At 44.4% G+C, this 14570-nt stretch overlaps 1 protein-coding gene across 2 annotated transcripts; it reads right to left on the minus strand.

The window, feature by feature from the left end:
• Positions 1–1108: 1108 nt before the first annotated feature.
• Positions 1109–13545, minus strand: MARVELD3 (MARVEL domain containing 3). 2 transcript variants are annotated; one of them, XM_033127441.1, is made up of 3 exons: positions 13056–13545; positions 11329–11456; positions 1109–2826 (listed from the first exon to the last, which is right to left on the minus strand). In XM_033127441.1, exons 1-3 carry the CDS (start codon positions 13439–13441, stop codon positions 2189–2191), a joined length of 1152 nt encoding a protein of 383 aa, XP_032983332.1. In that variant the 5' UTR covers positions 13442–13545; the 3' UTR covers positions 1109–2188. The 2 variants fall into 2 exon arrangements, with proteins under 2 accessions (XP_032983332.1, XP_032983333.1); XM_033127442.1 differs by lacking the exon at positions 1109–2826 and adding an exon at positions 5780–7219 and having other exon boundaries at positions 13056–13543.
• Positions 13546–14570: the final 1025 nt, after the last annotated feature.

Raw genomic sequence — 14570 nt, forward strand, 5'->3', positions numbered from 1 at the left:
CCCAAGACTCAGGTTATTTTCCTTCTCGATTGTTAAGTGGAAATAATACTAGTATCTCAAGTTGTGAGCTTAAGTGAAATGATGCGAACATGCTTCCTTAGCTCAGTAGTGGACCTGACACAGCAGTCAACGAAACGTAAGCTTTTGGGTAAGCCACTTAACCTTGAGCGTTTGTCTCATCTGTAAAATGTGAGTAATAAATCTTGACCTGCTTCCCCAACAAGAGGTAGGAAATAAGACGAGGTTGGAAACTGCAGATGTGGAGTGCTGAGATTACGGTCAGTGATCATTAGGCTCCACTTGAGAGTTGCTGAATCTTGGGGACAGTATTGTAGCTGGGCCTGGGCACAACAGAGGGGTCACACAGGCTGAAGTCTTATCAAGCACAACGCAGACATGGGCAAAGATCTATTAGGGACATGTTAAAGGGAATAAGTGCTAGGTTAGAATAGTGTGTAGGGGAGTTAGTTTTGGGGGGGCAGGAAAATGGGTTGATTTTTACTGCTGTTAAACTTGTATACCACTCAGTGAAAACTGGGGGGAGGGGGATAAGAGTGGAAGTGTCTGTCTGTGGCACAAGTGTTGGTATTTTAACCTAGCAGTGTAGATTTCTAGTTGATTGTTTTCCTCCAAGCTTTACTTTTTGTAAAAGTACAATCCAGATAATTTCCCATTTATGTACAAGGTTCAGTTTTGATCATTTGCTTTGGATAGGGTCTGTAAGAATTAGCTATTGAAAAGATTTCAGAGGAGTGAGGAAAGGTACAGGGAGAAGTTGAGGCATGGGGTGAGGGAGAGGGGGAAGAGTTAGCAAACACGCAGTGGTAAAAATGGCCAAGTTAGAGAAAAATGTTGACTTAATTTTTTTTAAAGAGTTTTTGGTTTATGTTGAAACAGGCTTATGTTTGCTGATTTGTTATTGTATAGATTAGAGAATCTGAGATGTCAAAATTGCTGTTAGAAGTTACTAGAAACTTGGTTTGAATTTATTAATAGTTTAATCTCATTTAATAGAAACATAAAACAATGCTATGAAAAAAAGAATTAGCTATTAAAAACAAGACAATTAGGAAAAAACCTATACTTTATAATGTATTTCTAGTTGCACCTGACAAACTGAAAACCTGAGATAAGTTGTAAAATACAAGAACAGCTGTAAAACTTTGGATTAAAATTATTGAACGAACTTTATTTTTAAGATTCAGTATTAATGATCTGTTACATTATGAAAACAATTCAGGGTCATGAGAGATTCCAATCTACCTTTGAAGGCCTTCTCTGTAAGGCACTGTCACTCAACGGACTGCAGCAATGAAGAAGCCTCCTATAAGCCTTTATCATCTAGTAAAATTAAGTGTTTTATCTTTGAGATAGTTGAAATGTGATTACACGTTTAAGAGTTTATAAATTTCATTTCTCACTACTTGGAAGCTTCATACTTAAGAAACAAACTATGTCAGGAAAGTGAATTCCAAATGAATGACTTGGAACAAAAAAGAAACTAACTTGGAATGCGGGCAAATAAAAAACCTAAAACATTTTCTCAGCCCTAACGCAGGCATCCTGAGGAGGAACATGCATGCTAACAGCGTCTCTCTTCATGTATGAGAAATCCAGCCTCACCATCTCTACTGGAAGAAGGCTCCTTGGGATCCAGGCAGTCACGGTACACTGTCCTGTGGGCAGAATAGTTTCCTTCTAGGAGACGGTCAGAATGGAATTGTTTAGAATTCAATCACACAACTGCTTTAAAATCATTCCCACGGGCCAAATATGAGGGGCAATGGCATATTTCTTTTGGTGACTTTAAATAGTTAACACAGGTAAGACATTTCTACTATAACTGGGCCTGCTACCCCTGAAATGTAGTTCTCAACTTTCAGAATTTCTGTGGCTACTTAGCCATAACCATCACCTTACCATTTGGTAAGAGCCATACCATAAGATTATATTCAAATGTATGTTCTTTGTAGCAACGGTGGAGATGTTTTTTTCAAACGATCAGCCAACAAAGACTTAATTGATAGAAAAATGAGATGACCATCTAGCTTTGCGCTGTAACCAAGAAGAGCATTTATAAAATCAAGTATGTGAAAACCCCAGTTATCAAATGTGCGATTTTAAAGGACCTTTTTTTTTGGATAGAAGTAAGGCAGGTGGGTTGACATTTAGCTTCCAGTAGAAAGTCTCAGAGTGTTCCAGACCATAGATACTCCGGTGCCTCACTGTAATTTCTGTGCTGTGCTTGGCTGTCTTTGTAGTGCTTCTGTTCATGGTAGCTCCGTAGGGCCAGCACCACGCTGGCGCCATACATTATCACCAGAAGACAAGCAAAGGTGGCTGCTGCTCCATCAGTGCCTGCAAGCTGGCAGTTCATCCAGGTGAGACCTTTGCGGGCATAGAGCCTCTGTCTTGTTTTGCAAGTGTCCGTGGCATTGATCCGCAAGGCTACGTGGAGGTAAACGCCAATGCCTATGCAGTAGCCCACTGCTGCCAGGAGGCTGAAGGCAGCCTCCAAGAGGAGCCACTTCCTTGGCAGTTTGCTTAGACTCTTGGCTCCTTGGAGTAAAACACCCATGGTGAGGACACCCAGCCCCAGAGAAACAGCCACACCGCCGTATATCAGGGGTGCCCGGAGGACCGTGTACTGCTGGTCCAGCTGCCGAACCTGCTCCAGCTCAGTGCCCTCAAATGGTGAGTAATAGTTGTTCCCAAAGCCGCCGCCGCTGGTAAAGCTGGCACTGAATCCAGCAAGGACAAAGTAGGACGCCACGATACACATGAGAACCATCCCATTCAGTATCACCTCCACTATCTGTACCACACCTAGGAGGAGAGAGATTCGGGATTTAACACTAATATCACTCACCCAGGAAAAGTCTCTAAGTCAGACTAGAGAAATACTGGTGAGCTGATTTTATAGTCAGATTCAACATTAACATCCTTAGTTGTGCAATATTCATAGAAAAGTCAAAATGTCATTCTGGAAAACTTTCTGGCAGTTTCTTTAAAAACTAAAGATACACTTACCCTGTGATCTTGCAACTACTCCTGAGCACTTATCCCAAAGAAATGAACACTTAGGTCTACACAAAAACATGTATATAAATGTTCACAGTGGCTTTATTTGTAATAGTCAAGTAGAAACAACCCAAATGCCCTTCCATGGGCAAATGGTTAAACAATCTGGTACATTCATACCAAAGAATACTCGGCAATAAAAAGGAATGAACTATTGATACATGCAATAACTTGGGTGGATCTTAAGGAATTATGATGGGGGGGGAGCCAATCTCAAAAAGTTACATACTGTATGATTCCATTTATGTAATAGTCTCAAAATGACAAATGATAGAGATGGAGACAGATCTGTGGTGGTTGGGGACGAGTGGGAGTGGGGGAGGGGCAAGGGTGAGTGTGACTACATAGGGGCAGCTCAGAGGGATACCTGACGATGGCACCATTCTGTACTTGGTGGTGGTGGTGGTCCCATGAATCTACGCGTGATCAAACTACATGGGACTACACCCACAGACATGAGGGCAGCTAAAACTGGTGAAATCTAAGCTTTTCAGACTGTCAATTTCCTGGTTGTGATATTATACTATAGTGATGTGAGAGATTACCATTGGAGAAAACTGGGTTAAGGGGACACAGGGTCTCTCTACTATTTTTGCCATGTTTTATAAATATTTATTTCAAAATTTAAAGTTTTTTAAAATCACAATGACATAAAAAGGTATAAACTGAGAAACATCACTCATGTCCCTGTCCACCAAGCCACTTTCATGATGTTCTAATATGACTTACAGCGTTCCTGTATGCAAATAAAAGCACTGAAATCTGCATTTCATCCTGGCATTTTTCACAAGGAAGCATACCACATACACTGTTGCGCGTCTTGCCTTTCTTATTTACTCTTCCTAGAGATGTTTTCAGGTCAGCTCCTGCAGTGGCCATAGTCTTGTTGTGTGGCCGCCAACTCCACTGTGTGAATTAACCAGTCTATTCAACCAGGATCCTACAGATGGACACCTGGGCTGTCCACTTGAGGGTTTCTCACAAGTTTTAGGAACCCACAAGTGTCATGAGATGGTGGGAGTCAGTAGGTGAATGGAGATGAATGTCTTCTTGTCCAAGGTCAACCTTCATTTGTAAGTGACAGGGGCCCCCGCTTCTTTGAGGCGTACTTCTGCGAGAAGGTCTCCTGTCATTTTCTCAGGGTTCAGAAGTAGAACTAAGAGAAAAGCATATGAACCTAGCGTGGGAGGGCCAGGTTCACATCCCTGTTCTTTAATGCCTTGTGACCTTGCCCAAGTCATTGGCTCTAAGCCTCCGACACTTCATCTGACAAATGAAGATAATGTCTGCTTATGTTGTCCCACAGGGCTGTGGTGAGCCCAAATGAAAGCAAGGACATGGAAATACTTGGAAAATCATAAAATGTTATACAAGCGATGGCAATGCCACTCAGTAACGTTTATAAAATGGAAGGGGCTTAGTGAGAAATTTAAGAAATAGGATCAATTTATGAAAAGCGTGATTTCCCAGATATCAGGAAAACCCTCGAATACACTAGGCAGACCACGGCGTTTATAAACTAGGTGGCTAAAGACCAGTATCTCTAACGTACAACAGCTATTGGGCTCGCTGATCCTATCTCCTGCTGGGCCCACACGAATTCCTAGGAGGTCCACGGGACACAGCAGTCAAGGGCTCTGACAGTTGAGAAGCTACATTCTTTTCATTTAAATCTGAAAATAACATCAGATCAGAACTGCCCACTCTCCACCCAGGCACTGTAAGCTACTGGCCACTCTCTCCCTATAGCAGAGTGAGTGAATTGATCCAGACATCATTCCAATTCATGGGGTGGGAATCCCTCTTCCCAACACCTTTCTCTGCCTTGGTTTTCATTCTGAACACATGTTAATATCTCACCCCCTGAAGGGAAACAGGAATACCGTACTACTACAAGATGTGGCAACCTGAATATTTCCTCTGGGACAGAGTCTGTTAAAACAGTGAAGGTATAACCCATGCAGCACATATCTGTTAGGATGAAATGGAATAAATCTAGATCTTATCAACTATCCCACTGATTGCAACAGTCAATTGTCTGTTGCCGGGTCCAATGATACCGGCTCTGTTCAGTGGCATATTCAATGGCCACTGAATATTATTACAATACCAGCCAGCCTGACCTGGCTTAGCTATCAAGATCAAACACGCTTTCCAAGCATCCTGGTTGTGCAGAATGAGAATACATCAAGAGAAAAGAAATAGGGTGACTACCAGAGTAACAGTTTCTCTCTGGTGAGATGGCACAAATCACTGGAAAAACAGCAGAGGGCTCTGTAGAGGGAAGTAAAGAATCTGAAACAGATGCGAGATTTTTGTTGTAGTGTCTTTCTCAGTGAGGCTGCCTTTGTGACTGATCATTTAATACTCTGCTTAATTATATATCCACTTCTACGTTTGCACTGCAAATTTGAAAAAACTGATGAGAGCAAGTAAAATTTTTTATCTGAAACAAAACTAATATATGTGCAGTTAAGCCATTCATGAAATGAAAAATAAAAAAACTCCTCTCCAGAAGCAAAAATTGTTAATGCCTTAGGTATTCTTCAAGAAATTTTCTAATCATATACAAGCACATATACATACTAATTTCCTTTTCTAAACCCAAATGGAACTCACCTTTCAAATGTTGCCTGTATTTAAGGGAATAATATTACAAATGTAAAGAGAACCATCATCTCCAAAATAAAATCTTTCTTTGGATTTTTATTAGACCCACATAAAGAACATATTCACTTGTAACAAGAATATACTGTAATGTCCATAATTTAACATGCAATAAGAACCCATGAAGTTGGCCAAAAGTAGCATTCTTCTGTTGGGAAAGATTTTACATTCTTTTATTCTGGATGGATCCTGAATTCCAGATGCCGAGTTTTATTCTTGGACAATGGTACATTTACAAGAGGTACAAAACATTTATTGAGCTTTGAAGGCCATTGTAAGGGGCTTGTTAGAATAGCTTCTTTGAAACACAGCAAATGAATCTGACTCCTCTTTCCTCAGCCCACGCCTACCTCCAACTTAAATTGTACAGGAGTAGTGTCCCCAGCAGCCCCACCCGCTCCATCCACAGCATGAAGGAAGTGAAGGACCACAGGGCTCAGTGTGGAAAAAATTCAGGGCTAATCTGCTTAAGACAGCTGTGTTTAGAAAAGTTCAGGCTGAAATGCTGTCTCATGTCTATGTGGTTTCTCATGAACTTTGAAGATAAGGTTCTTCAAATTCACTTGGTTATCTCCCTTTATTTAATCAAGAAGTACACCTTGCTGCAGCACATGCCTTTTCCTTGTGGGTCCTGGGCTCCAGCTTTTTTTTTTTTTTTCAATTTTGGTTAGTCAACAGGACTCCAGAACCAGGCTTATGACATCAGAGAACGACACTTCGTGTAACCCAGAGCCACATCCAGGATACCAAAGTTGGCCTGATACTTTTCAAGCATTGGCAAGTTCCACAACGTCTTCCATGAAAGAAAACGGTTCAGAGTAATTTCTATCACTTACATTTGGCAGAACATTTTCAAAAGCCTAAAATGCTAACATTTCTGCAGGCTTCTCTTTCAGCTTCCTGACCTTTCGGTAACCCCTGATGGCCAGCACGGCCCCCAGGGCAAAGACCCCAATGCCCAGGGCAGCAAAGATGCCAGCTCCTATATCTCCCCCGTGGAAATTGCAGCTGAAGCCGTGGTAGCCTTTGCTCTGGTACAGTGCCTCTCTCTCCTTGCACACAGGCGAGGCGTAGGCGGCGGACAGGGAATGGAAGTAGAAGTACAGAGCTGGCACGTACGCCCCGGCAATGAGCATGTCCAGCAAGCCTTCAACCAGCAGCCACAGGGGGCAATGCCACGGGACCCGCAGGACGCCCATGCCGATGACGAGGCAGCAGAAGGCCATGAGGGCTCCACTGTAGGCCATTGCCGCCGTGACCGTGGGCAGCTTTAGCTGGTAGAACTGGATATCCAGCTGCTGCGCTTTCTCCCCATCAGCACCATCGAAACCACTGTAAGCCCCTCCGAACTGGTAATAGTAAATGCCCCCCAAGCTGGTGATGCCTGTGTAGCCCCCTGTGGAACTGTAAGATACAGAGCTGCAGGCCAGGATCAGCAAGTTCAGGAGAACCTCCAGCATTTGGCAGCAGGCTGCAAAAGAAGGGCGCGTTACCATTTTGAGAGATGCGATTTCGTACTTGGAGACTTGTACCATGAGGCTTACCTTCCCTGTGGCAGCTCAAACCACAGCTGGCTTTTTATACTGCATCCCCCCAAGGCCTGAGCCGCCAAAGCTGCATTAGATGGTAGCAGGGAACTATGGTCTTCCAGAAATGATGTCAGAGATACTTTGGACTGAAAAAAGTAACTCCCAGGTCAGGTGCAGGAGGATGGTGGGAGAAATCCGGCCAGTGAGCGGGCAGAAAGGAATCCTATATGGAAGGCAACCACATTCTCTGCCCTAACCCTTCCCTGCCAGAACGACTGAAAAATACTTCTCTTTACATCTATTTTTGTGGCTATCTTCAGTTTGAAAGAGGAGACTTCTCCAAGTTTGAAGGAAATTATAATATAGAACTTAAAAAATATATAATGAAGTTAGAAAACAGCGTGGAAGTTATACATCAAATGTTAACCGTGGTGCACATTAGAAATAGGAAAGATTAAGTTAATTAAACCCATCAGGCTTACATAATTAGAGAAATATAATTGGTTTCATTGTTCTTAGACTTTAACTCAATAAGCAGATTTTAAAGTATACCGTTTTCTTTAATTTCCCTAAAGAGCACGTCTGGGTCATTATATTTTTCCCAGAGCTGGATTCTTTCAGGGCCCCCGGCTTCTTTATCTTGGACAAGGAAAGATCTCCAGCTCTTCAAGCAAAGCTGGCTGTTTTCCTTAAAATCAGCTTTATTGAGATATAACTTATACACAACAAAATGACTACATTAAGCATACAGCTTGAGTTTTGCCATATAATCAATCACAAACAAGATGTAGACCATTTCATCTGCCCAGAAAGTTCCCTAGAAAGTTGACCTTTGCGATCAATCCCTCACCTTCCTCCTCAGACAACCACTGACCTGCTTTCTGCCATTAGCAATTAGGTTTGTCTTTTCTAGAATTTCAGGTAAATGGAATCATACAATTATGTACTCTTTTGTGTGTGGCTTCTTTTTCTCAGCATAATTTAAAGCTGCGTGCTTCTGAACTGGGAATTGTGCATGCTGGAAGGGTTCTAGTGAGTTAGCTGACTCTGATCAGGGGTTAGCATCTCCCTTGCTTTCAGAGAACTAGATTTTGCGCCCAGGTCCATCTGGTCTACAAATGACACTGTGTTACAGCTACACATTCTCTAATTGAAATGATATGCATTCTCAAGTATTTACCCTGTACAATTTTCCCCCAAAATGCAAATAGTATTATTGTTTTCTTTAATTATAAAAATTTCACATACTTATAAAAATGTAGATCTAACAAAAATATATAATGTAAAATTTATCTGAAATCCAACCAATTAAAAAAAAATTACCATTATTTTTTTCTTCTGCACTTTTCTGCCATAATTTTTGCTATTGATTATTTGCTTGTTTAGTTAAGAACAGGCTCCTATTTAGATAACTTATTTTTTCACTTAAGAATATCATGTGAATATTTTTTCTATCTCACCAAAAATAAATCTCCTTAATAATTTTAAAGGATGTAATGAATACCACAATAATTTTAAATAATTCCAATGTAAATGACATTTAGGCTTTTCCTAATGTTTTGCTACATGGGGGCAAATATATGCTATCTATTTCTTAATAGAGTGTGGGGCGGACACAAGCTCCTATTCCTGTTTTAGGTTTAATAGAATCAGAAAAGAACCAGGGAGGAATGTCCAGGGATATCTTTTTTAAAAATAAAGGCTCAGAGGCTCTCCAAGCCTTCCTCACCCTTTGAAGGCATCTGGGTCTCTGATAAGCCCCTCTCTTTCCTAAGAAGCAGTAGTTCATTTTTGGTCATTCCTTCCTTTGACCAGGTTGAATCCTTCAGCTCCGTTAATGAGTTAACACTCTTAAAGTCAACTGTGATTTAAAATCTTGGCGTGAGCTTAGTCCAGATAAATACTGGGTTAATGTATGAAATAAGTACCAAAAAGTGGGGATTGAGAATATAAATTGGTGGGGGGAAAACCCTGAACCTTCCAGCGTTATCACAAGTCAATGCCATTGGCTGTGGGAAGCCATCTCGAAACCTAAATCTCTAGGCTCTGAGTGAGAGACAAGCACCACTGACTCCAGGGATTAAACTTTCTTGGGAGAAAATGAAATTAAACTTAAAGATGGTTTGCAAGTAAGGCTACAAGCTGAATGCAAACATCATCATGATTGATTGATGTTTACATCTTCCTTGTTACATGGCCTAGCTCTCCTATGATCTTCTCCATCATGAGGTAAGCACTAAGTGTCTAAAGGGAGAGGGAAAGAACAAAAGAGAAAGAAGCTGCTCCAAATGCAAATCAGAGAAGGCAGGAGGGGAGCAGGAAATGTACCTTCTTCCCAGGGAACACGTAACTCCTTACTGATCCCTCACGCGGGATTCCTGGTGATCTGCTATGTCATGTGACACTTACACGTGCTTTTTATCTCATCTTTATCCTCAGCACCTGATGACTTTAGTCTCTGTGAGGGGTCTTGCCTGTAAAAGTGGATTTGGGGGCCGCTCTTTCCGTCAGTGTTCTGTGTTCCACTGAACTTCCTAAGTTAGGGTGACTCACATAGCCCAAACTTCAGGGTCTCCCCCAGAAGCTGGAGAGAGCCACAGCTGCCTCCCACTTGTGCCAGTTTGCTGGAGGAGGACATGATGATTTCACCAACAAGGAAAAGAAGTCATAAAAGATGTACTCTATGATGAGGCTGAATAATCTTCAGATGACCTTTATCCAGGGACGCATTTCCTGCTTGAGAAAAGTTCCTGGCGTTCAATGGCTATTTCTCTCAATACAACACCGTATTGTGTATTTATATGGGTCTCTGCCCGTCCAGCGATCTTTATAAGCCCTCATTAGCTTCTGGCTGCTGAGTCCATCCTTTCACTATCTTGACTCAGAAACCCAACCTCTAGGCCCAAAGCCAAACAGCCAGAAGCAATCAAAGGTAAATCAAGGTGTGCTTTGGTCAGGAGCCTCAAGGTCTGCCCTCTCCTCTGGGTAAATCAACCACAAAAGAACACATACCTCTATAGAAAAACCAAACCTGTTAACTAGCCTCTGGCTTATTCCTATTATTTATATCATCGAGAAAAGAAGAAAGGTCAAGCAAGTAAACCATTTCAGGCCTTAGGGTCACAGCTCTTTCACTTAATAGCTGTGTGACTTTGGGTAACTTACTATATATCTTTCTGAGGCTCAGGAGTTGTTTACAGAATTAAAAGCAATGAGGTTGTGCCAACGTATGTAAACTGAAGTGAGGATTCTTGTACCAGGATTGCCTATAGCTTTTTAAAGAAAGTTCCATATAATCCCATAATCAGGTATATCATTGTAATCATCTTAAAATACATTTTCCGGTATAAGTTCCATGATTTCTCTCCCTTAGGCTGAGTAGTTTTCCCTGCTTAGTCATAAACAGCCTAGGAAAATTTCTCACCCATTCACATGAGCCACAAGGGATCATCCTGACAAACCAGATTTTCTCCATTGCTGGCAAGGCCGGGACTGGTGCTAGGATGGGAACTTTGGGAAACTACATTTGGCACATGATATTAGTTGTGTTTTGCAAACTCTGGGTTACAGTAAGTGTGGGTTTTGGTTCTTGTTTATTTTTAAAGAAACAAAATAGAAATTAATCCGTGCATTTTGTATGTAATAGGGTTAAGTATTGTTTCATGACGTGTGTGTGTGTGTGTGTGTGTGTGTGTGTGTGTGAACTTGGTCTGAATGTAAAATGTATTTCTTACTGTGGGTATCGGTCAATAAAGTTTAAAAGCCATGATGGAGGCATCAGATCTCCTGTCGTGAGATACAACCCAGCTGCCCCTCCAGGTGACTTCCATCTCTAACTCAGACCTCCGGGAACCTTAGAGGAGAAGCACAGGAAATCTAGCTGCACCTTTTAGACACTTCTACTTTTTTTTAGAAAACAAAAAACTCATGTAGCCATGGAAACAAAAATGCTAGGAATCTAATTCTGTTTGAATTTTTGCTTCACTAGCTTAGACCCCTTTCAGAACCACCAGCGACAGTAAATGGCCAAACTGCCTCCAAAATGGCTCACCTCTGCCAGTGCACAAGTATCGGCATTTGTGGCATTCCAGGAGTCCTTCAGCCTCTGACTGGTAATATTCCACTTCCTCACGTCCAGGCCTGGCGTTTGAGGGCAGATATCTTCCTGAAGTGAATTCACTATAACCAAAAACATACATGGCCATTAGGGGACCTCAAATTCAATTGCTTGTTCAGTATTAGAATTCTGGACCCCTGATGTTGGGCCCCGTCATCAAAGAATGTGCAGAACAGAAACAAAATTTGCCGTAGTGTTTCATACTCCAGGAATTAGCTGGTTTAGTGACCCCACAGGGCATCCAAACACTTGGCCCAACTCCTCTAACTACTCCCATTACTTATCGCTGTTAATTCTGAGCACTGCTTTTGATGGTTTGTCAGCCTATGGGAGCTATCTAACTAGGTAGCTGGGAACTGCTTTCGTGAGCTTCTCAGTTCAGCATGGATCCAGCCACTTCACAACTAGTTTGCACTCACAAGACTGTGATGCCCAGGCTGGGGACGAGGACACTGGTTTACAAAGCAAGCTAAAAATGCAGCTCTGTATTATCCCCAATCATGCAGCTGGAATGTGATGTGGCTTTAATCAGGGAAACAATCGCTAGTGCCTGTGACTGTTTCTGGACACACCTTTGGTCATAGTTTGGCTAGTTGGTTTTAGATAATGTAATATAAACTCAGGATAATAGCTTTCCCGCTGTGTGGACACAACAGGGAGAGAGACTGGGCTTAAACCCACAAATCCCACAGCAGAGAGGAGCCTGAGCAGGTGTCAAAACCCAGAAGGAAGCCATTACTCCAGGTCCTGTCAGTCTCCTTGTTGGACTGGCACACATTCAGCAGTAGTTGTGGAGTTGGATGGAACTTTCGATGGAAAACAGACCAGTTCCCTAGGAGGGGGTGTGACGTCTAGGACCGCCTCCTGTCCTCCCTTCCATCCCCACCCTCTCCCAGCTCAGTCTCCCGGAACGCCACGATGCTTGCACTTCACAAGGCCTCGTGGGAACTCTCCGTGTTCTACAGGGCAGGGATGGCAAAGTTTGCTCATTCAGGATGGTGGGGTCTGAAACAATCATGGGATTTGAGTGAGGCCTAGAAAGACCTCACAGACAAAGGCGGGGTGGAGGGACGGAAATCTCTGCCCTTCCGCGGGGAGTTAGTTAAAAGTGCAGCTTTCTCCGAGCTGTTTTTGAAATATATTAATACATATATATGCATACCCCTGTAAGGGGTTACACATTAAATTATTAAACCGTCACTGGGCTGACTTCATTAGGCCCTGGCCTCCAGGGAAAGGACTTTAAGAAAGGCTGGTTTTGGAACATAAGGGTCTGAAACCCTAAGGGCCGTCCAGTGACCACGTGGTTGGGGGTCAGGGAGGAGCCTCAGCTTAACCCCACCTACCGAATCTCCTGCTCATCTTTTCCCTTGCCGGTCCTGAAGTCCTCTCTTCCTCCTTACCTGGTCCCCCGTCCCTTCCACTGCTAACGGGTGGTTTCTGCTTCGTTAATCGAGTTCTGGTCAAGATGAGGGGGGACCATAAGGTTTTCCTTCCCTCCCAGGTCACCTCTAAGAGCGCAAAAGGGAGGAATGCACTGTCTTCCTTTAAACCGGCTTCTTAGGACAAGTGGTCTGGGGGCGCCAGAGCAGCGCAGGCTGGCCTCGGACCCCGAGTTCATCGGTGCCGAGGTCGCAGGGGCCTCAGCAGCCCCACCTCACCTTTCTGGTCCACGGTGCCCGAAGACCTCCTTCCTGTGGGGCGGCGGCTCCGGGGTTTCCCAAGGTGCGGGCCAGGTGGGCGGGGCTGCGTCCCTGGTCGGCCGCTGAGGTCCGTCCCGCGTCCGGCTTTGGCGGGATTTTTCCCAAACTCTTTGTTCACCAGGGCGATGGTCCCCGAACCTGTGTCTGTCCAGGCGGGGGTCTCGGTCCCGCCCCCTGTCCCGGTCCCCGTCCCTCCGCTCGCCCCCGTTTCTCTCCCTGCGCCGGTCCTCGGCTCGATCCCGCTGTCGCTCCGGGTGGCGGTCTCGGTCCGGGCGGGGGTGCCGGTCTAGGTCCCGCTCTCTCGGCCGGACCCGGGGCTCGCGAGTCCCCGACGTAAGTTCCATGGCCCGATTCCGTGTCCCCGCCCTGGCGCAACCCGAGGGCAACAATCCACCACAAGTTTCCCCGGCAGGTGGCCAAGCCCGGGGGCGGGGCGGGGCGCGGCGGGGCGGGACAGGACAGGACGCTCACCTGCGCGCACGCGCACTAGCCCCTCGGCGGGCCCGAGAGTGTGGACCTGAGTGCGCGCGCCGGCAGGAGTTGCAGCTGTTCGCCATCCGGGGAACCCGCGGGAGGGTGCGAGTGTTGAGTGGGGAGCTAGTGGAGTCTTCTGCTCCACACCGGCGGGACCCGAGGACCCTCCACCCACCGCGCCCCGGCTGCCCCTTCGTGACCCTCAAGGTGAGCGGCTTAGGGAAGCGAGCTCTTAATATCCTCAGCATCTTGGGTTTGCTTTCCCAGAATGTACCCATCCCCTCGCTCACTCAGGCATCCACTCAGCCAGCTACCCATCCAAACACTGCTCCTCTCTCCTTCCCGCCCTCTCCTGCTCTCCTTAGAACAACTGTGTTATAGGGGGCCAGTTCATCTAGTCCCTGGAGACTTATTTTTAAATGACGGACCACACAGAATTGGCAGCTTTTTATTTGGCCAAGTAATATTTAAAAACATAAAATTGTCATCTAAATTAATTCTTTCAACAAACATGTGTGAGCAACCAGCCTAGTAGGCACTGGAGACAGTGGTGCACTCTATTGGTATGATTGATGCTTCTGGTCGTGTGTGTGTGTGTGTGTGTGTGTGTGTGTGTGTGTGTGTGGTGGTGGTGGTGGTGGGGTGGGAGCAGAAGAACTGGCAATAAAGACAGGAGACAGTAGCTAAAATTTAGCAGGGAGGGTAGGTTATATAGATCTGGAAAGGGGACATTTGAATTGAGTCCTGGATGAGAAGGAGGCAGCCTTGGTGTAGCTGAGAGAATGTTCAAGAAAGAGAGATGCCTAGTAATGCAGCGAGCTGGACAAGAAGGTTGCTGCAAGTGGAATGAGTGGGGATGAAATGAGGCTGAGAGATGGAGCAGGTAGATGGTGTAGGGTCTCCACGGTGAAGAGTGCATTTTCATTCTAAGAGTAATGGAAAAACATTGAAGTATTGAAAGCCAGGAGAGTGACTTGCTCTGATTTATGTCTTAAAAGA

Source organism: Rhinolophus ferrumequinum, chromosome 15, assembly GCF_004115265.2.
Source record: "Rhinolophus ferrumequinum isolate MPI-CBG mRhiFer1 chromosome 15, mRhiFer1_v1.p, whole genome shotgun sequence".
NCBI classification, from domain to species: domain Eukaryota; kingdom Metazoa; phylum Chordata; class Mammalia; order Chiroptera; family Rhinolophidae; genus Rhinolophus; species Rhinolophus ferrumequinum.

Bases quoted from the DNA above. Each gene is read 5' to 3' on its own strand.
- MARVELD3 (XM_033127441.1), bottom strand. From the start codon at position 13,441: ATGGAACTTACGTCGGGGACTCGCGAGCCCCGGGTCCGGCCGAGAGAG. The intron at 11,457-13,055 runs GTGAGGTGGGGC...TTTTGGTTATAG, and splicing joins GGGCACCGTGGACCAGAAAG to TGAATTCACTTCAGGAAGAT. The intron at 2,827-11,328 runs GTGAGCCATTTT...CTCTCCTCCTAG, and splicing joins ATACTTGTGCACTGGCAGAG to GTGTGGTACAGATAGTGGAG.